General features: G+C 37.6%; 1 protein-coding gene and 1 long non-coding RNA gene across 2 annotated transcripts; one reads left to right on the top strand and one right to left on the bottom strand.

Annotated features, from left to right (window-relative positions):
• The first annotated feature begins 784 nt into the window (after positions 1-784).
• Positions 785-22,213, top strand: nectin1a (nectin cell adhesion molecule 1a). The gene is made up of 10 exons (XM_030154319.1): positions 785-1,176; positions 11,413-11,525; positions 13,320-13,578; positions 16,093-16,210; positions 16,313-16,494; positions 16,612-16,729; positions 19,289-19,440; positions 19,607-19,739; positions 19,830-19,890; positions 21,151-22,213. Exons 1-10 carry the CDS (start codon positions 1,125-1,127, stop codon positions 21,466-21,468), a joined length of 1,506 nt encoding a protein of 501 aa, XP_030010179.1. The 5' UTR covers positions 785-1,124; the 3' UTR covers positions 21,469-22,213.
• On the bottom strand, positions 11,421-15,044 carry LOC115433100 (uncharacterized). The gene is made up of 3 exons (XR_003937307.1): positions 14,493-15,044; positions 13,325-13,692; positions 11,421-11,530 (listed from the first exon to the last, which is right to left on the bottom strand). It is a non-coding gene; the product is annotated as an uncharacterized LOC115433100 (long non-coding RNA).
• Positions 22,214-23,968: the final 1,755 nt, after the last annotated feature.

Here is a 23,968-nt window from a genome sequence, read left to right as displayed (position 1 = left end):
ACACTGTTTCCTCCATAGCAAAACAGAATACTCACAATTCATATAATCCAGCAAACTGAGTATTTTGAATTAACCCATAAAGACCCAGAGCTACATTTGTGGCACTTCCCAAACACCTTTTTCTCCATCTGTAACCTTTTTCAAGTGATTGATCAATATTTATTATAATATTATCCTCTGTATTTTGCATTTTTTTCAGTGAATTTTCCTATATTTAATTTACTGATCATCCAGATGTTTATAAAAGCTCAGTATAAAGTTGAGGTTTATTTTATCAAAAACAGAGAAAACTGAAGAGCATCGATGTGTGCACTGATAAATGACCCTCCTACACTCCTGGAGTTGTCATTATTGATTGTCTCTCATACTATTATTTTACTGGTCCGGCCCACTTCAGATTAAATTGGGCTGAATGTGGCCCCCTGAAGAAAATGAGTTTGACACCCCTGCTTTATATGAATGGGCTGCAACAGGTGTCAGCTACTCTGCATGTGTTAGTTTGATGTGTAGTCTTTAAAATCAGTCCATCCATCCATTCATCCAGTAGTTTGATGGTTTTATCAGTAGGTGGTGGGTGGGGGGGGTTTGGGTGAAGTCACTGGGGACTAATTGTTGCAGCTACGCCCCTGTCTGGGCCCCTGATTGCGCCTATAGTCTGTTGATTTAAAATAGCCTGACTGAGCTTTTTTTTTTTTTTTTTTTTTTTTTTTTTACATGTGTACACCAGACGGCTACCGGTTTGCTCAGCTCAGCCCTCTGACAGAGAGCTGCCGGTCGGGACTGGGGGTAGGCTATCTCGGAAATAATCTGCCCACGCGTTAAGCTGCTTTATCCCCGCCAAGCCGCAGCCCGGACAGGGAGCGCAGCGCATACGTCTCCCGTACGAGACACAGGGAAGTGGGAATTAAAGGGAGGGGGGGGAAGGAAAAAGTGATACCCTAAGACAAGCGGAGGCAAGTTTGAGAAACACATCCTCCTCTGTGTGTAAGGATCTAGAGGTTCGCAGCTTCTATGGAGCCCTGACCGGACCCAGACAGACGGCCACAGCGGGGGGACAGGTGGTAGAAAACAAGCGCACAAAAGGAACTGAACTAAAGCAAGAAACTGGCCGCGAAGGTTTGGGCATGGAAAACACCGGATTCTGGATTTTCTTGATAACAACTTGCCTCATACCAGGTAGGCTCTCTTTTCTTAGCACCTGTTAAATAATAAAGGCTCCTAGTGGAATCAGGTGAAAGGTGTGAGCTCACTCTAATAGATTTATACCAAGTGGATCAAAGAAGAGCCCTAAAAGAAGAGGAGCTCAAGTGTAAACAATTGGAGACTCATATATCTTTTTGTGACACGATTAAGTACCTATTAATGTTCTTTTCCTCTTTTATTTATCATAATATTTTTGTTTTCCCCACACTATTCATTTAGACTTGAACGTCTCATCTCTATATTTCATTTAAGAGATCATGAAAAGTGAAATGCACTGTATTAGACCTGAAATTACTGCTGGATAAACTTCATCTACTTACATCTACACAGTACACAATTAAAAAATAAATAAATAAATTAAAAAAAACGCAATAATTCAATATAAGCGGTGGTAAGTCATAGATGAATTTCATTGTTCTCATTAATTTCAGCTATTGAGAAAACTGATAAAGAAATGATGCTTTTCTTTGTCTTTTATTGTATGTTTGTTAGATTATTTATGGTTGATGGAACAAGAGGTCATACTGTACTCAGTGAAATCCTTGTAGATGTCAGCCATTATATATCAAACACATCCAATTTCTCCAGTAAATGGGTATAATTTGACTGTAATTTGTAATTTCAGCCTGAACATCTTACAGTTTTTACTCATAATTACTGATATATTTGTTGTTCAGTGTCAGTTAGGTCAACCTAGACATTACACACCCCTCATCTTCTCATTAAAGTGATTAAAAGTCTGAATAATTAACTTCATCTGGTCCTTAACAGGATATTTCTCCCCTGGTTTCACCCTCTCTCTCTCTCTCTCTCTCTGTGTGTGTGTTATTGGTGTAATCAGTATAAAGTGTAGTACTGTATTTAAATGAACAAACTCTAGCCTCATTGTAACAGGTGCAGCGGTGTAATCACTCTAAGCTGGGGCCAAACCTACAGCTGGCATCAGAGTTGAGGCTCTGCAATAAAAAGGGGGGGTTGGGGGTGGTGGTCTACATATTACGTAATGGTAAAAATGATTGTGGCAGCATTCGGATGCGTTGAGCTGCTGTGACATCTGCTGTGATTGCTTTATTCACTCGGTCAGTGTTAACCCCCCCCCCCCCCCCCCTCCCTTATCACCCCCTTCCTCTTTGCCTGCTGAACAGTAATTTGCTTGTGTGCATATGTGTGCATGTTATTACAGTGTGTGAGGCTGTGCCATGTGTGTAGGATTGTCATGCTGAAGGGCAGAGCTGTGGATTAGAGGGAGCAGGAAGGGTGTAACAACATGATCGCTGCCAAAGTCTCAGGCTCCTGACTGTTGCTGCAGTGAAGTTATCTTCCTGCACCTCAGCGGGGCTGTCAGCACCCGTTGGCTGCCACCAGGTTGATGTGAGCATTGTTAAAAGTAGTTGCTGACATGTTTTCCCCCCTGGGCATGGAAGTTTGAAATCCACCAGCTCAGAAAGACACAGAAAAGGCGGAGTGAGGCTACCAGACTGGCATTCACATGAATTTCAGTGTAATCCACAGGAACACAGGGCCAAACACACAGACGCTACCCCACAGAATTAATCCAATAGCACACGTAATTCATAAACAAACAGCCTTTCTGCCTTTTATCCAACTCTTTATGCGCATCTCCATTGACAGAATTAGCCTCTATGAAACCCTTATCTGTTCCTCATTCAGCCCATGTCCCTCCACAAGCCTTTTCTTCATTACTATCAATCTTTACTCTCCCCTCAAATCCCAAAACACAAATGCAGTAGCAGTCATCATAATCCTGTGAGCTGCCCGCTGAACCAGTGCCAAGTGCATACTCCACGTTCCTGCAGGACCGGAGATTACACACCCACACAACCACGCGTGTGCACACACATCCCAGTCACAATGACAGATTCTAATCAATTTAGGGGAAAAAAGAGAGGAAACAATGAGTTTTCTCCATTTCAATCAGTCTGATATAAATGGGAGCATGTCATTTGGCTGAGTGGATGTTCAGAAGTCAGTTTGCGTGGTTTGTTTGTTTTGTTCCTTCATGCAGTCTGTTGGTTTAGAGAAAAAAACACTGTGCTGGTGGCATATCTAGGCATAAAGAGATGAGCTAATTATACGATTATGATACAATGAGTGGAAAATCAGCAAAATCAGAATCAGAATACTTTATTAATCCCAGGGAGAAATTATTGGGTGTTACAGTCTCTCCATTCAAGTATAATAAAGTAGCAATAAAGAAATTATCAATACAACAGAAAAAGATTAGGAAAAATATATAACTATATACATATACAAAGGTCTAAAAATACAACCCCCCCCCATATTGAACTGGCTATTGCCACAGTACTGTGGGACAAACTTTCTCATCACACATGCCATGGGTCTATCCAGTTACAGGAAAAGGCTAGGGTACCAGTTACCAGATCTTTTGCGGATTCTAAAAGTTTCGTGTCCGTACATGTATTGTTTAAAGGAAACAATATTAAACTTTTGCCAATTGACATAATATTGTTGTTGTGTGCATGGGGCAGTATTGTGGCAACAAGAAGCTAAGAGTTCATGTAACTCTGAAATGAAATGAAAGCAGTCATTAGTTGTTGCCCTCAGTGTATTAAACACCAGTTGAATGAATCAGTTTCAGGTTAATCCAGCAGGTTTATTGTGAGTGTGTCAGCTGGTTTTCATTCTGCTTCAGGTTTCCCTACTTTATAAGTCACAAAGCCAAAGACACAGACACAGTGTGTAATCCCAGATCAATCACAGATTTGATGGTCTAAAGATTAAACGGTTAATCTGTCCTCTCCTCTTTCTGCCTGTGTTTTTCATTTTCTTGTTCGTAATAAGAGATCAGTTTTTCAGTATCTAGGTCCTGGAAGCAGAAGATACATGAGGGTCAAGCAGCCAGTCCCTTGTACTCAAAAAAACAAAACAAAAAAGAAAGTTGAATGAGTGTGTTCATTGGATTTACATGGCTTTGTTGAAGTTTTGATTCTGATCAATTCCACAAAATAATTTTCAGCTGAATCAAATCATGTTTTATATCAAAATATTGATTGCTTTAGTCAATATCCATGAAAAAATAAGGTTAATGTATTTACAAAACACATTTAATTAATTGTTGTTCAAATAAAATAACAGGACATTTATGGAAACCATTGCATTATTGAATATTGATGTGGTCAAATTTAGATTTTATTTTAATAGGTTTAAGTGTTCTTTTGCAGTTTGTCAACTTGATGTAAAAGGTAACATCCTCCTCTTTATTCATTATAGTCTACAAATACATGTGTGGTACATCTACATGGTATTTCCTGCCACTGTATCTCTGTTAATCTCATAACTGAATGAAGGTCACTTGATAAGTGTATGGCTAAAAAAAACAAAAAAAAAGATCCAGGATGTCCACATACAAAAAGTCCAGCCTCATGCTGAGATGCTCTTGCTGTTTTTGATGTTGTACGTTGAAGTGTGAAACAATGTGTCTATTGTTGTGTTGCGTTCCCATGGCCCTTTCCTGCCTGTGCTGCTGTTTATGGATTACATTTGTACGGACCAGTGAGGTCATTTCCCATAGTCTAAACAATAGAAGGATACAAATGAACTCAGAGAGAAAAGAGGAACGGGGGAGAAATGTGGGGCAGGATGTATCTGATATAGTCTATAAGGTGTGTGTGTGTGTGTGTGTGTGTGTGTGTGTGTGTGTGTTTATAAGGTATGCTGTCTGTCTGCTCTGCTCTCACTTAAAGCCCCTAATCAGCTCAGCAGCAGAGCTCAGTGGGGTACTCTCAGTGGGATGCATGCATTTGTTTAGAAAAGCACTAGAGATAAATCACACAAAGTGAAAGATGTTTCACTTCCGAGACGTAGAACAACCTTCTGTAAACAGTGCACAAGTCAGTTTTAAATATTCACTTCAGACACAGACATCCATCCCTTTGTGTGGCATTAATACATTAAAATATCAACAAATGGCCCAATTATCCATTCATTTGACTTGTGTGTAGCAAATACTTCCTGTGATGTCCACATTCAGAGAAATCCATAACTTTTCATTGTAATGGTACATTTCATTTCATTACTAACATTAACGTTGTTACTATTTCACTAGAATGAAATGTGAATGGGCGACACGGTGGTGCAGTGGTTAGCACTCGTGCCTCACAGCAAGATTCCAGCATCAGTCAATGGGGGGTGGGACCTTTCTGTGTGGAGTTGGCATGTTCTCCCTATGTCTGCATGGGTTCTCTCCGGGTACTCCGGCTTCCTCCCACCATCCAAAGACATGCACTGAACTACAATTGGTTAATCTAAATTGCCCATAGGTGTGAATGTGAGAGTGATTGTTTGTCTGTATGTCAGCCCTGCGATGAACTGGCGACTTGTCCAGGGTGTACCCCGCCTTCGCCCCTATGTAGCTGGGATAGGCTCCAAGCGACCCCCGTGACCCTAGTGAGGATAAAGCGGGTTCAGAAAATGAATGAATGAAATGTGAATGTGAATATGTCACTAAACATAGAGCTCTAATGATTAAAGCATTACTTGTTGACTAATACATTAATCCACAACTATCTTTTTTTTGAGTGAAGAAGAAAATGTGTACTGTTTGTTTAACACATTTTAATGTTTAATTTGCTATCCAAAAGTCATTTTAAGTCAGATGTGTAACATTTTTAATATAACATAAGTGTGAATTGTTACCTCTGCCACCAATGCTTTTTTTTTGCCAAGGATAAACACCTTAAACTTTAAACCAGATCCATAAAAAAGGTGGATTGTTTAACACTGTATTTAACATTGGAGAGGATAATTTAGAATAACAGTAGTTAAGAATAAATGAATGAATGAATGAATGAATGAATGAAGTGGTCAAATAATCAATCGATCAACATCCATCAATTGACAAATTAGAATTAACGTATCTGTTACATTAACCAGTGACACCAACTGTAAAGTTTTGAACTACAGTCATAATTTGTGGTTTGTCTGTGTTTCAATAATATTATGGAACGAAAATACTGGACTGTTGGCTTTGTCTGCTCACACACTCACCGACCAGTTAAATATAAAGCAGTAGCATCAACAATTAGAACATACACAGAGGGAAATGAACGTACATCTTATATTGCATTAAGCTGACTAATGAAGTTTTATGCCTCAATTTATAATTTCTTTTACGGAAATTAGATAAAGTCAATTTAATTGTATAACACAGTCTGTAGAGCAGGACAGACTAATATACACTCTGTGTTTCTACGGGTTGGATTTCAAATATCAGTCACAGAAAAAAAATTGTAAATTAAAGATAGAAATGATGTAAAAAAAAAAAAAAAAAACATGATCGATTTATATTGCATTACTTTTATAGATGAAAATGCTGATGATACTGTTGATTTATTGATCTTCTGGCTTAAAACAGCAATGCTAGGTTTAGGTTTTATTGGTTTTACTAGGATGCTAATGGCTCCTTCTCATTAAACCGGGTATGCTTTGTGTTGCAGTTGTATACTATGCCAACTGATTTAACCCGTCTTATTCCTTGTTTTTTTTTTTTTTTTTGGGGGGGGGTGGGGGGTTGTTAAATATCACACTACTTAGCTTTTCCATACTGTGCAGTACACAACCAATATTCCACAATTTAAAACTATCAGTAAAACATCGGCAACTTTGTTATAATTTGACCGGGCATTTCAGTGAAAAGTCCAGCAGCAACATCAGCATCCACTTTGACATTTCACGACAAAGATTATTACAATAAAACTATGCATAAATGATATGTTTACAGCAGTAAGGAGTTCATCTGCCATAAGTGTAGTTTCATACTGACAACTGCTGCATGTCAGTGGTAAAACAGATAGTTTATTATCAAAATTAACAAAATGAGTGTTGGAAGAATCTTTGTGATGAAGTCATTATCACAAAATAAATAATATAATTTCAGTATCATTTACATGTTCACAAATCACTGCTTAAATGCAAATTGTACACAATATACACACAACATATTGAACTGAAACAGCAGTTGCAACCTCTCCATATGCTGCACATGGACCTTTAATTCTCTAATACAGATGCAGTTTAATATCCCAAATGCTGTAATCTTCTCCACTGTTGGCTGTCTTTCCTCCAACAAACCCACATATTCACACACAACAAATATACAAGTGGCTGTGTAAGCCCTGGTGAACTCTAGTACACATCTATTAAACTTATTACTACAGCCAAACAGACATGGTTCAGCTTAAAGTCAGGACATGCTGGTCCAATTTTATATTTTACAACTTTTGCATACATTTGCATGCAAAGATTTGCTATAAAATGTATTGCTGCATAACAGTAGCACCATTTTAGCAGTAGATTTACCTGTTTACAGTAAGTGGTGATGTCCCATTTCTCTATAAATTTTGAAGTGCATAGTCAGCTGTTTTCTTAGCCTGCCATCAGCTGAAGTTTTGTTATTTTGAATGCAACACTGAATTTATAGATAAAACTAGTATGATGTATATCTAAATATTAAAAAAAAAAAAAAAAACGGTATTTAAATGAAATATGCAATGAATGAAACAAAGTTTTCACTGATAGTGAAAAGAACTTAATTTCATCATTTCAATATGTTGGTAAATGAGCAAATTTATTTAGTCTTTTTTGCCCTTAAGCTTAAATAAGTAAAGGTTAATGTTCTGCTTCTATCTGCTATCATTGATAAATAAAAGGTCTGTTTATGGCCACAGTACTGGTGCAGGTAACACAATCAAGAGGCTGGGATTGTGTTGTTCTAGTCTATTATAATAGGACAGAACACAATCAGTATGGGAGCAGAAATGTGGATAACAGTTGTTTTTATTTTCATGTGGTGTCTGTGGATGGTGGCTTTGTTGGTTTAGACAGCACCATTAAAGAGCTGATGAACAAATCAATATTACTTCACTGCTAACATGGAAAAATTGGACTAGACAGTGAACTGTACATTTTTAAAGCCTCAATATTCCTAATATGGAAATACCCCCTGGCTATGGATTACATTCACACTGAATAATTCAGCATCATATTCAAAGACGATTTCATCATCTCCTGGTTTGACACAGTATGAAAATGAACAACTGTTGTTTGCTAAAGGAATCAGTTTGACCCTAGTAAACCTAATTCGTATAAATAATCTTAATGCAGTTATTGCTATGAAGATTTTTTCTTTATAAAATGGTGTTTAACAAGCCCTTTCTTTTCCAACTGTAACTTTTTCTTAAACAACATGCTTCACAGCCAGCCTTGTTATTAAGTCCTTCACTGAAAAATACTATAATTAAAGCCAATAATACCCAGAGTTCACAGTCCCATCAGAAGGCAGCACATGAGGATCTTATCATGTGGCTGCAAATCTGTGAAAAAATATAGAGGTTTAAAGTTCTATTATGAGTTTCAGTCACAAATGTATTAAATCTGATAACATTTTAAATTAATCTGCAGCCACACTGTCTATTTTATTAAGTAAAATATATGCATATATTTTTGTTCCTAGTGATAAGTATATTTGCATTTTTCAGGACATATCATATATCATGTTATTGAATGAGGGATGATCAACAAATATGCTGAGAAGTTGCAGGTTTTACACAAAAATGACTAGTAGTTACTGATGGTCTGTTTAGTCTGTGACGATGCATGTGTGAAACTGAGAGCAGCCAATGTTGTGACTCCATTGTGCGAAGTAAAACCTGCCACAATTAATTAAATGTTAAATTGGACCGACACAAGTGAGCACACGTGACTGAAGTGCAGAGAGGTGTGCTGTGGATTTGTTAAAGGGGATCAGTAAGTCAGTGGGAACAGTAAACAAATCATGCTTATTTATACTTCCCTGTAATCCATAACCTCTGACCTCAGGTCACCTCTCACGCTGCTAAAATGTATCATGTTTGACAGTTCGGCTCAGCTTAGTTTGCTGACCGTGAACAGCTTACAGTGTGACAGTCCTGCCCTGATGCTGCCAACGTGTGTCTGTAGCATTAAAACGCTATATAATCAAGTTATTTATGTCGTTAGTACATTCTAAAAACAACTGTGTCAACTCAATGACCAAATTAGAACAACAGTTTCCATTTCTGGAAGATTCCGTAACTTCTAATTCAATTATTTTCAACCAACAAATGACAGTTAGTTTGGAGAATTGGCTTTTTCTCTAAAATAAAATCAGATTTTTTTCTATCATAGCCTATAAAAGGTTGCATAAACACAAGTTGTTTCCTGTTCTTTCAAGTCATTTTCTATATAATCTAAAATGAAACATAGTGTTACTTCTTTGAAACTGCAAATTTAACTCCCTCAGAATTAAGAATGAAGAATCTTTTTTAGTCAGTATATATTATACATGCATACATGCAACACACACTGAAATGAATCCGCTGTATTTCACCCATCACTAGCTGAACATGCAAGAACACACACGCACACACACACACACACACACACACGCACGCACGCACACGCACACACACACACACACACACACACACACCTACACTACAGACAAGGAGCAGTGGGCTGCCACGTCGGGTGCCCAGGGAGCAAGTGGGGGCTTAAGTACCTTGCTCAAGGGCACATCAGACAGGTTAATTTCAAGTTAGTATAATCATCAGAGATTCAGGTATTTTGGGGAGGAGTCACATGCTTTTTAAACAGTTTGAGAGTTCACAACTTTTCCACAACACTCAGAGCATCACCCCATGCACAACTCCCAATTCCACAAAAATTGCGACGTTGTGTAAATGTAAATAAAAACAGAATGCAATGATTTTTAAATCTCATAAACCCATATTGTATTCACAATAGAACATAGAAAACAAATCAAATGTTAAAAATGTTCATTCTGTATTTATTCATGTTTTACACAGTATCAATATGTTTCTGAAATTGTTACATAAATATAAGTAATGGCAACATGGGGATCATCATCAACTTTGTAGTAACTTTACTCATGGTGTTATAACCTGAATAAAGGCATAAATAGAACAAAGCATATGAAACTGCACAGAGAAGATAATGGGACAATAAGACTGTGTCACTGTATGACAGAACATGAAAATGAGTTTAACTAATAATCCTAAAATTTACAACTACAAACTGAGATTTCCCATGAACCCTGTCTTGGAACTGTCCCCATGGCATTGCCATAACTTTGTTGGTGTGGTAGGGGGTCTTGAAATTCTGAAATATTGTGGAGAAAAATATGATAAAAACTAATTTTGACGGCATTTTTAATGGATTCATTTACAAATTTTAGTTGAAGTTGCCAAAGATATTGAATTGATTTAAATAGCAACATTATTAAGTGAACACAACTCATCAAATGCTAGTTACTGGAAAGGTTTATCTCTATCAACAAATACTTTTTTTTTTAAATTTTGAAACAATTAGGTCTCTGGTATTACTTTTTAGAGTGTAGCAAGAACCACTAACAGGACCAATATCTGACACACATTGAAGAAATTATGTCACGATGGATATATTAACACCTAAACTGATACAATATTAATGTATAAAAATGCAAATTATGAACCTCAAATTGGCTTTGTGTGACTGAAAAATGTTATAAACTCAATGAAAATATGAATGAACTAGAAAAGGACTCGGAGAGCACAGACCTCTGCCAAGGCAGATCCCCCCCGATCACCACCAAACTTTAATCATTTAATCATTGTGCCAGTATCAACATTTCCTGAAAATTTCATCCAAATCCGTCCACAACTTTTTGAGTTATTGTGCTAACAGACAAACAGACAGACAGACAGACAAACAAACCCGAATGAAAACATAACCTCCACCATTACACTTGGCGGGGGGAATAAGTAACTCATAACCATCTGGGGGATGGAGCCCCATCCAACATCGTACAAAAACAAAGAAATGTATTAATGTCATATAACAAAGTAAGTCTTAAATACCAAACATACTGTTGTTGTACATGTGATGAGTAGCTTTTACTGTGGTGTTTTAATATAAATAAAGGAGAAGTTAATGGAGTTAATTGGTAGTAGAGCAGATGGAGTCTCTGTTCTGTTAAGCCTGTGAAGAGGGTGAAGAACATTACCTAATAAGCCAGAATCAGTTTATTCCTCACACAGCTCCTCTCCAGCTCTCTTCCATCAGTTTATTCAGTCCCTCTGTGACAGCCTCACATATAGATGACAAGTTTTTGTTTTTAAAATATATTTCATTTTCATATCTATTTCTCCACAGGAGTGAATGGCCAGACTGTGGAGATGGATGATGGGAAGTCAGGGTATGTGGGCTCCAAAGTGGATCTCCGCTGTCGTTTCATCAACAGCTCCCCACCAGTCAAAATATCCCAGGTAAACTGCAATTTAAAGACAACAAAACACACACAGGCCTGCATGCAGATAACAACAGGAAACACACGGACCAGATCCTGTCCATGTGTATTTTGCACCTAAGAGGCCAGGTTACTGTTGAGTTTCAATAGAATATGATTTTTAACATCCTGAAAGGAAGCTGGTTTGGGTTAAGAGATAGATAGATAGATAGATAGATAGATAGATAGATAGATAGATAGATAGATAGATAGATAGATAGATAGATAGATAGATAGATAGATAGATAGATAGATAGATAGATAGATAGATAGATAGATAGATAGATAGGTAGATAGATCGACCTTTGTTGTCCCTGATATACCACTGAGTGGTTTGGTCGATAAGGTGAGCCTGTGCCGCGTGGATCCGAGGCTTTTTCAGGAGACAACAGGAGTGCCGTCTATGGTCTCGTGGTGATTAAGTCACTTCCGTTGTTGGAGTGGTGATTATATCACTTCCGGTCTCGGGCACAGATCGCTGTCACACTGCAACGTACCATGTTGGAGTCTACACAGTCTGTACCCAGGACTCTCTTCTCAGCTGGACTCGGGTACGGTACTCAAGCACGCAGAATGAAAACGCCCCAAAAATATTGCAAAAAAACGTACTCTAAAAAACTTCCTGTATAATACTGTAAACAAAACCTCTAATTTAAAAATCTGTAGAAAACTAAAGAAAACTAAATGTATTGTCAATTTAAATGCAACATTTAAACCATTTTATCCCTGATGGATTTGTTCAGGACAGACTAGAGTTATTGCCCATGTTTGTTCTTGACAAGTCTACAGGTTTTTGTTAAATGAATGAAATGTGAACAAAAAGAAAAAAAAAAAACCTGAAGCATTATTTTAATAATAATCCAGCTCAGAAGGTTGTATACAGCTTGGCTAAATGCATACAAAGTCAACAAATATTTAATTTCAATCAACTATTTTACCTTGATTATGTTAAATTTCAGTACAATAGTAGAAGAAATTAAAGTTATTATCTTTTCTCACATTTGAAGTAGTTCTAATGTGTACATAAATCAAGTTCAGTGTGTCTTAAAACAGCCTGGACGCTTCTGGGAATTCATTTAATGACTTCAGGGTGTAGACTGTCCCAGTCTGAACTGATAAAGATACTGGAGAAAACTTGCACCAAAAAAAGCTTCAGTCAAAGAGTGTTTTATCATCAGGAAGAAGGCCCAACCCCAGATCTCTGAGCTCAGATGAGATAAAATAGAACTATTTGGCCTTAAAGAGAGACATGGGTGAGGCCTGTAACCCAAAACACCATCCCACATGTGAAACACGGGGTGAAGCATCATGATGTCGGCTTATTTTTGCTAAATGGGGGGAAATATATGTAAATCAGCCCGGGGGCAACTTCTGTTCCAGCAGGACAATGATCCAAAGAAGACAACAAAGAAAATGTTTCAGAGCGATTGTAACAAAGCTCTGACCTTAATCCAATAAAACATTTGTGGGCTTACAAAGCAGGCTCACAAAGCAGGCTCAGCGGTATGAGTTCTGCAGGAGAATTGGACAAACATTCCTGCAGAGGGATGCTCAAAGGTTATAGAAAGTGTTTTAATTCAAGATACACAGTTTAACATCAATGCCACCCAATAATGACAAAAGAAAGTGTATGTAATGTTTTGACTCTCTGAGAATGTGATAAAATAAAGACATTGAAATTAGAATTTTTCTCTAGTATTATTACCAATTCTCACAGAATAAACCATTATATTCTTAACTTCTAACTCCACTAATTCTCTTCTTCTCTCTATAGGTGACGTGGCAGAAACTGGTGAATGGCACAAAGCAGAACGTGGCGATTGCCAATCCGTCCCTAGGTGTGTCCGTGGCCCCGCCCTACAGGGACCGCGTCACTTTCAAAAATGCGGCGGTGAGACGACGAACTCCAACTCTGGAAGACACCACCATCACCTTCTCCTCACTTCGCATGTCCGACGAAGCCACGTACATCTGTGAATACACCACGTTTCCTGCAGGGAACCGAGAGAACACGGTGAACCTGACTGTATACGGTAAGACTTATGATCAGGGAAAGGCTTGTTGAAATAACTGGTAATGCAATGTTTATCACTGTGTTTTGTTTTTTATATCTAAATTTCACTTTAGTTGTAGAAACTATGATTTAACTCATGGCTTAATTCAAATGTGCGGGCTCGAAGCACCTCATTGGAAACCCACTGGGGCCACCTGATGTTTTCAATGGTTCTGAGAGCCCTGCTATCAAAGCCATCTATTCTGGCTACCAGAGTCTTGTTTAAGGGCCATGTTTCTGAGCCATAGAGCAGGATGGAGAGGACAGCAGAGTTGTAGATCCACATCTTCGTCCTGCGTGAGATGGTCTGGTGCCGCTAGAGTGGTTTCCAGAGAGACTGCAGAGCTGATGCTGCCAGGGCTCTTCTGCGGATAATCTTTGGTTTTAGGTCCCAGTTGTCTGTCACTATTGACCCCAGATACACAAAGCTCTTGACAGGCTCTACAATGTCATTACCAAGCTGCAAAGGAGGTGGATCCGGCCCATCACCGACATGCATGAACTTGGTTTTTGTCCAGCTCACTTGGAGGCACATGCCAGCCCAAAGCATCCAGCCTGGCCGTGCAACGTCGCACCCGCTGGTTCGGTCACGTCCTCTGCCTCCCTCATGATCATCCGACAAGAGCCATCCTTCAGTCTGACCGCAGTTAGGCCGCAGACTGGAAACGACCACGAGGCAAGCCCCGCACCCGATGGCTCGACGTCATTGCGGGCGACCTCCAACAACATGGAGTTAACATGGAGGACGCAGAGCAGCTGGCACAAGACCGCCAGCGATGGAAAATACTGATTCACCTGGTCGGCTCAACGCACCAGGACGGGACACCCGCCCCATTGAAGGAGCCCTAACTAACTAACTAACTAACTAACTAACTAACTAACTAACTAACTAACTAACTAACTTAACTCAAATAATAAGATTGTCATTAGGGTATCATGTCAAGCCAATTCACGAGGAAGTTTACGATTGTTCTCTATTGGAATCTTATGACCTGAGCAATGGAACGTTTCCTGTTGGTCCCCTTTCTCTTGTTGTTCACTGACTCTCGGTCAATGACCTTTGACCTCTTAACAGTGGCTGCAGCAGCTGATTGTAGAGTGATGTTTGTGTTTATTGTGTCTCCTGAGTCTGTTTTGTTGCTTATTTTGCTAAAATCAGACACTAATTTACTTTACAACAGAGATTTGTTGTGTTGCATAAAATGGGGTGGGAGTTAACTTTCACACTTAATCTAAAAATACATTATTTCTAGTAAAAATATATGGCTTTAAATGAAACTTCAAGTGGCAGAAACCAGGGAATGAATTGCCAGAATATGTCAATACACAGTATCCTTATGAAGTTTTCTTCTTGCTGAATAAAAGCATAGACTGAATATCAGAATCAGAATATTAATCCCAGAGGGGAATTTATCACATTGCATATCCTCGAAGAAGAGCAGAAACTGAAATATACATATACATACTGTACATACAAATAAATACATACACACAGTACAGATACAAAAATAGATAAAAATATATAAGAAACCTTAGTAATGTAATCACATGTAGAAGAATATTCAGACATAGATGAATATACACACTTAAAAATAAACAAAGGTATGAAATATACTTACCCAGAAAAAAAGAGAAAGAATATATATACCAAAAATGTACTGATCTAAAAAGTCAGTTTGGAATATAAAGGAGTGAAAATATACAGACTTCAGTGTTATTGTAGCAGAATTCATGAGCATTGTGCATGAACAGATGGAATTATTGTACAACAAAGATAAAATATGAAAACACGATGTACAGGTCAGCCTATTGACTCAAAATATCTGACATTTTGAAGCCAGAGGTTTTGCAGTCTGATGTCCACAGGCAGGGAGTATTTCCTGTGGTGCATCTCAGTGGGAGAAGTCTGTTATTGAATGAACTCCTGCAGAACGTGGAGCGCATCCTCCTCTCTGACATCATCCTAACAGGGTCCAGCTCCATGCCTACTACAGCTCTAGCCTTACAGATTAGTTTTTTGAGTCTGTTTGTGTTTATAACCTTCAACCTGCAAAGTGTAAAAGATGGATGAAGCTTTTTCATTGAAGATCAGTGCTTTTGCCACTATAGAAAGGTGAACCAAAAAATACTGCTCAATGACGCTTTAACAATGCAGTCCAAATGTAATGTACATTTTGAAGAGCTATAGGTGTAAAGTGTTGACATTTCAGCATTTGTCTTCAGAGTTTATAGCTTCATGAATTTTATCTAGATTGATTATGTTCGTCATGTCTTCCATTCCAAATGTTAGAGATTTTCTTGTGATCAGACAAGTAGAATTGAGGAAAGATGTTGAATTTTATTTTCCAGATGAAGAATTAGTAATAGTAAGTGATCATTTGTTGTGAATGAGGTATCCGCTGTTAAAACACCTGTGATTGGCTGAAGTAAGGTAAACATTGTACCTGTTCTCTGTCCTGATTTGTCTATTTCTCTTGATTTTGATTGGCCTCAGTTCGACCGACAACCCAGATGAGCCTGTCCACACCGACGCTAGTAGCTCGTTCTTCTAATCTGAAAACCCCAGTGGCCACTTGCATCTCTGCGAATGGAAAACCACCTGGTGTCATCAGGTGTGTGTTTATCTTCATATACAGATGAAAATATGTTCTGAAGGGTAGTGTGTACAGCACATGTATTGATAACTTCTGTTGATCTCTTGTCAATGTGAGCAGATGGGAGACCAGGGTGCCTGGAGAAGTGACCACCAGAGAGTACAGAAACTCTGATGGGACGTTCACAGTTCAAAGTGACTACATTTTGGTGCCCAGCAAAGACACACACAAGGAGACTCTAACGTGCGTCACCACGTATAACGAGGAGGTCTTCACTGACAGTGTAACCCTCGACATTCAGTGTAAACATCTCTCACTTCCTCTGCAATAACAGACCAAAAATGCATTTACAACTGGAAATGTGACACCAGTTCTGGGCACAAAACTGACAGACTTCTGCTTTTGTGTGTGTCTAACAGATGAACCAGAAGTTTCAGTGGATGGTTATGATGGAAACTGGTACTTGAACAGAGAAAACGTCCAGCTGAGTTGCCAAGCTGATGCAAACCCAGCTGTCTCTTTGTATCAGTGGAGACTGTGAGTACAGCTCAGTGTTTCTGATTCTGTTTGAACCATAGGTAGTGTATAAAGATAGAGGACAGGACAGATCCCCAAAAACGAAGCCAAAACATCCCACTCCCACCTTCCACCTTATACTGGCTCTAAAAAAGTCTAGAGGTCAGTCAAGTACATATTTAACTCATAAACACCCAAACAGCTGCTGTTGGCCAAAAGCATATACTAAACTATAATGTTTCATACTTGTTGATACATTAATCCTATCAATCCATGTAAATAATTGGTGTAAAATACAGTTTGTTGTCTTTTTATGGTCATTTGGACGTTCAGAGGCTTTGTAGAGAATAGTGAAACACCATCATCTTCCACAACATTGATTCATCCGTAAAACCCATGGAGTTTGATAAATGACAGTGGATGGAGACGCTTGTTTTTACATTCAGTTATTGATAACTTTGCTGAAAAAGTCACTTTTCTTCACTTTTTTGTGTTGTAATATAATAACCTTTGAATGTATGCTGAGTTTTAATGAACATCTACATGATCAGTGAATTAAATTTAGGGAAAAATACATGATTTACACGAAAAATGCAAAATACAGAGAATAATATTATAATAAATGCTGATAAATCACTTGCGAAAGGTTGAATCGAGAGAAAATTTCATTTGGGCACTGCCACAAAAGTAGCACTGGGTCTTTATGGGCTAATAAATGGAAGATTCTTTCTGATTATTTTTGGGTAGTTTTCATCAGGCTGATTTGGGTTCAAGTTGTCATTCTGATCACCTTGTTATTTGATGATTAATAGCTCTAATCGCTAGTCACTGTCATGCCAGTGGGCAAACGTCTAATACTGCACAGACTCCAAACTGCACTAGTTCCATACTTGTACTAATAGGACTGGATACAGTGCTGACACTCAGCCTTGGTACCGGTTCCACCTTTGGCAAATCCTGTCACAACAAGGAAAAAAATTATCTGCCACCCAAAAAGCATTTTTTCCATAAACCACAACAAAAAAAGACACATAAAACTGCTAACAGGACACCCACAACTACAAAATAGGTTGGAGATTACTCAGTTTATTGTCAGTTTTTATAACACGGAGGATTTATATGTGTTTAATCTTCTGAAGCCCCAGAAAAAAAAAGATTATGCTCTCTGTCAGTGGATGAAAAGCTTGACTGCAAGTGCAGTGAACCGGATAACGTGAAAGTAAACCCGGAAGCCTGAAAACTTCTGTCAGGCCCTGCTCGGACCTGTCATTAAAATGATCACTTTCTGATCAGATCTCACTTTCTTGCTTGATATACAAATAAACAAGGATTTGTTAATGTTTGTGTTCTACTGTGCAGACTAGTAGCTTTTAACCTAGAGAATTTTCTTCCATGTTACTCATTCCATGAGTTGATGTTAAATATTGATATTACTTTGAACACCTATTGGATCTCTGCGTGATATATTTTAGTGATGACTGAATGAATTTCAACTGGATTATATGAATTTTGGGTATTCTGTTTTGCTATAGAGGAAAAGTGTAGGATTCATTGGTGCTCTTCAGTTTTCTCTGTTTTTGATATAATAAACCTCAACTTCAAACTTAGCTTTTATGAACATCTGGATGATCAGTAAATTAAATATAGGAAAATTCACTGAAAAAATGCAAAATACAGAGGATAATATTATAATAAATATTGATAAATCACTTAAAAAAGGTTACAGATGGAGAAAAATGTATTTGGGAAGTGCCACAAATGTAGCTCTGGGTCTTTATGGGTTAATTCAAAATACACAGTTTACTGGATTATATGAATTGTGGGTATTCTGTTTTGCTATGGAGGAAACAGTGTAGGAGTGTCATTTATCAATGCACATATACATTATACATCTTTGTGAGCCTTAAGAACATTATATTCCTGTTCAGACTGCTACGCTAATGTCAACATATGCATCCCAGATCATATCTGAATATGTCCTCAGAGATCAGATCTGAACGTACCCTCAGTACATCCTGACTTTAGAGCTGTTTCCTTATATTCAGATCTCTCAGGTGAATGAAACTTGAATGGGTAACTTTCAGTAGAAAAGAACGGCTGCCATTTTGGAATCTGACATCTATGAGCACTTGTAATTGCAATATTTCAGTTTCACTCCTCTGTTGTTTGAGGATTCTATAGCCCATCTTTTTACAGTACAGTTAATGCGCCAATAAAGTAAAAAAAAACTGCACTAGTATGTTGTGGATGCTCCAATTAGAAACTAAGATTTGCCTTTAATTAGATGCTTAAGAAAATAATATTACAATCTGTAGGTGGACTGTGTTATTAAAAATTGTTTTGTCACTAACACATTGAAATACACTTCATGCTACACTATATCTAAAGAGATTACACTTGTATAATGGAAACATTTCAAGCTGTTGACAATTATTTTTTATAATTTCTTGTAATTGTGACATACGCTGTTTGTAGTACAAGAGTGGATTCTCCGTAAAAGAAGCCTCATGTTAAGCTCACATTGATTTCACAGCAAATATAAGTTTAAGTTACTGACATGATGTGATATGTTCATTGCAGGATAAACGGTACCATGCCAAGCAACGCTGAAATCAGAGACAATGTCCTTGTCTTTAAAGGCCCAGTCACGTATGAGCTGCAAGGTACCTATGTATGTGATGCAACCAACAGCATCGGGACACGATCCAGCTCAGTGGAGGTCGGAATTATCGGTACGATTCCCACAGATCAGTTCATCTGTTCTCATGAAATCAAATTGAAAAGTGGACATAAGTTTTTTAATTGCACTATGTAAAGCTGTAATTACATATAATCTTGAGCCTTCACTTTTTTCCTGTGACGCTGTAAATAATGTTTTTGTGTGTATTTACTCTGTAGAAAAACCGTTACCACAAATTGCAACAGGTGATGTGATCAGCGTAGTCGCCTTATTATTGGCTGCTGGAGTGCTCTTGGGCATCACTATCACAGTCCTGATCCTCAAAATAAGAAGTAGAAAAGACAACTCCTCGTAAGTACACTGTTTATAACTCTCTATCTCTTAATTTCACATTTGGATTTCTCTAAAACTGTTGATATATTTGTCTTTTTGTTTGTTCAGAAATGATTCTCCGTCCAGAAAACTGTCCCAGCCCATTAGGAAAAGACCAGATGACATCCAGGTACATGTAAACAAATACATAACATATGAACAAATAAAAAGCAGCTTAAAGCTGATTTCAATCATAGGTTTTGTGTTCACTCTTAAAGTGCCAACAAGTTTGACATAATGCAATAAACATATACACACACATCATATATGACTATTTATTTGACTGAATGTAGTTTTATACTTTTACATATAGATCGTATTTCCTCAAAATAGGCCCTTTTTCCCCCCTTGAACTGCATTATGTTTGATAAGTGTACTTGGTCATATTTTAATACAAAGCCTTGTTTTGATCTGCTCTTAAATGTTGAAAATAGCTTTGATTATATTGTTGAACTGTTTCTTCATGTCAGCTTTGGCCCTTATCAGATACTTCAGAGATGTGGTTATTTTGCTTGAATAATAATGAGTTGAATTCAACCTTTATTTGTTTGATTTCCATATTAGTATCATTATTTGGGATCATTTGTGCTTTGGTTAGTGGTTTTGTCTGAAGGCACAATGTGACATGTACCTGAAAAATCAAGGTCAAGGTTCACTTTATTGTCTCCCATGGGAGAAATTCAGCTTAGACAAGGACACAAACAAGCTGCACTGCAACACATAATACAGAACACATACTACTAAAACACATAAAATATGTGACCTACAAATAAGTTAAAATAGGTTAAAAATATTATAAACAGAAAAAACTTAAAATACACATACACCCTATACATACATACATACATACATGCATACATGCATACATACATACATACATACATACATACATACATGCATACATGCATACATACATACATACCATAAAATGTACTTCCCCCAGCATAAAATTCAGTCCTTATGTGCTTCATTGGCTATTTCTGATTGTCATTCTGTTGAATTTAAAGATACAAGATTTTATTTGTCATATACTCATGGCATGAACAGTGAAATGCAAGAACTGTCCACAAAAGTGATGCAATAGAAACCAAACTGTATACTACAAAATAAAAAATAAAATAGAAAATTCAAGTGACTATATTAATATTAAAGTAGCTCACTGTATTACAGTAGCCTTAACAAACTCAAAAACAAACTCTTATATTTACATAGTGCAGAAACCAGAGAATGTACATTGTGCAATATGTACAATGTGTACTGTGTAATGCACAAATGTTACATATGTGTGTGTTTTATTTGGGTCGTTTGTTGATTAAACTATAAACTATAGTCATTTCTATTAGATTATTGCTTAGAATAAACTCTAAATCTTGAAACTCTATCTGCACAGCATTCAGGCAGGTTTTATGAAGAGCTTCCTAACACCGCGGACTACGTGAGCTACAGACTGGCCTGTAACAAGGAGGACTACCCGGAGCCCTACTCCCCTCCCATCAACCCCCCTCTCACTTTTCTGCCCCAGCACCCGTACCACTCCTCTCAGCCGACCACGGCCACCAGCAGCAGCAGCAGCACCATCACATCAAAAAACACCTTCTCTCCTCCTACGCACACCACGGCCATCTTCAAATACCCATCAGTCCCTGGTCTGTCTTCCCCTCCGCCGGGTGTCGGGGCGTACACTTTCCCCAAAGAGCAGTACGTCTGAATCCACACCTCAATAAAAACTCAAACTTCTCAGTGATCTCATCTGAAAAGACACCTCTAACCTCCCCAGGAGGAGTTTGTAAATATCTCTGGACTACTTACCAGTGTGTGTCTACTGTGTGTGCCACTGGAGATGACTCTGCAGGTCGAAGGACAATGCAGCTTCTGTTTTGGGCTTAGAATTAAGTCCGTTTATAAAATACTTCTATGTCTTTTCTGTGTGCGTACCAGTATTCTTTGAAAAGATGCGCATTTCAAGGTTTTGCGTCAGGTTACAGTCCAGTTACAGATGATTTGACTTTCATTGGAGTAAAGTCATCTTCCATTTGTGCTGCATTTGATTTGAATTTATGATGGGATTATCTGTCGATGTCCAATGTGGCTGACCTCATACTTTATCCTCTATGATATAATTTTGTACAAAAAAAAAAAAATCCAAAAAGTATTATTATTCCCTAGTCTATATTGAATGCTCACTCTTTATCCTGTGGAAAACACAGATGATCTCTTTACTAAACAGAGCAGCAGACCTCACCTTTTTGTTTAACTTTGTGTTCTGGTGAAATTGTGTAAAACTTTGACTGTGTATGTATTTTGTATCATTTTTCTTCTAAGGAAAATTTTTATTTACTAAGAGCTTTTTGTTGGCTTATGATATTAATGTTTTTATTTGTGGTATCTGTGGGTTTTAGTATTCATTGACACTGGTTGTTTATGAACGTTTAACATTAAAAATGTCCATCCTATGTGTGGCTGCACCTTAATACTAAAATGAAACAATGAGATTTTATCTTAAATACCAGAAGCTTAAGTTTGGACCAGATCCAACCAGATCTCAAGTATTTCTATTTTTCTCTTCATTTTCCGATTAGGTTTTCATCCAGGCAACAGCATAAGAAAAATGATGCTGTCATTGTAAAACTAATAGAAAAGCTGACAGCTCATACCTGTTAAACTCTACTGAACAGACTGACAAAATTCTCTCCACTCATAGTCCACTCACTCACTTACTGTGGAGCTTTCAGCTTTGTCTCACAGCCCTAATTAGAGGATAACGTTTCCTGAGTTGTCATGTAACTGTAGCTGCTGTCGATCAAATGTCAGACCCAATTTATTTTTGGGTCAGCACGGACAAGAATTCCTGAAAGTTTACAGTGCAATAGGTTTATGGCAACTTTTGGCGATTTAACTCTTGTTATCAGCTACTACCAAAAGGTTATGTAACAGTGAGTGTGATACTCCCCAGTATCAAAAGGTGCATAAATAAAACCCAGTGTATTCCAAGTCTTGTTTAGGACAGATGCTATTACCTAACAGGTAAAAGCACGCTAAAGAGATTTGATCAAATTATGCTAAATTATCTAGAGGAGATTTTCCATTTCCTTTTCACAGGCATTATGTGTTAATGTTTGGGTTTGAAATCCACACATATAAATAACATACATTCAGTATTACTCACCCACTCCACCAGAAAATTAATATCTACAAATCCATTCTCTGACTCTGTCTGTTACTTTAGCAGCCATATTTAAGTAAAAACACACTGAAAATTGTATTGATTCTAGTTTAATTAATTTGAGCTCATCCATAGTTTATCACTAGATTTCCTCTTTTAGACTTTTGATAAGCCAGCCAGTGCAGGTATCATTTACCTGGCATTCAAACACAGCTTTCTCTCTCTCTCTCTTATCTCACTTTCTTAGAAAGAAACTTTAATTCATTATTTAATTGATTTTCTTTGGATGATGCAAGAATCAGTTTAGAGGAAAAATCAATTAATTTCCACTTTTAATCAGTGTTTTACAAAAGAAAAAAACCTGAAAATCTCTTGAACACATTTAATCTATTTTGTGCAATGTACAGTATATTCATGCCAATGTGAAATCTTTTTCCTACATGAAGCATTATAGTTTCACATAATTTAAAAGCTGAGACAATATCTCATGCTGCAAACCTTTTTTGTTGGTGCAACATGAAATATAAAACGTGCTAATTTCAAGGAAGTGTCTTATGAATAGAAACCTTCTCTCACTGAGTCTGTTAATGTCTCCTGCAACTGAGTCTTCTTCTCTTTAGAGGAAAACTGATCACTGTCCTGCATTCATTCATGACACACATCTCACATTACACACTCCTGGTTCCACTTAATGGTCCCTACTCATCTCTTTCTCTTTTATAAACACAAACCTGTCACTCACATTGAAGTATCAAAAAACAAGAATAATTCTTTCCAGAGATGATAGAATGTGTAACACAGGATTAACACCAAGGCTTTCCCTGTTTAAGTGGTGCAGATGCTGCACAGTGTTGGGATCACAAATGTTGTACGGAAACACAGACCATCACTGAGAAATGACAGATTTCTAAATCTATCTTAATCCTAATCGCATCAGTAGTGTTTACTCTGCTCTCTGGTCCTTACATGACCTCTGAAATTAAAATCTTGACTTCAGAAAACATTATTTTTACAACTCAAAACAAGGTAAAATGCAGTCTAACTA

The sequence above is a fragment of the Sphaeramia orbicularis genome, chromosome 14 (assembly GCF_902148855.1).
Source record: "Sphaeramia orbicularis chromosome 14, fSphaOr1.1, whole genome shotgun sequence".
NCBI lineage: Eukaryota > Metazoa > Chordata > Actinopteri > Kurtiformes > Apogonidae > Sphaeramia > Sphaeramia orbicularis.
This window is presented reverse-complemented; position numbering and strand designations above follow the sequence as displayed.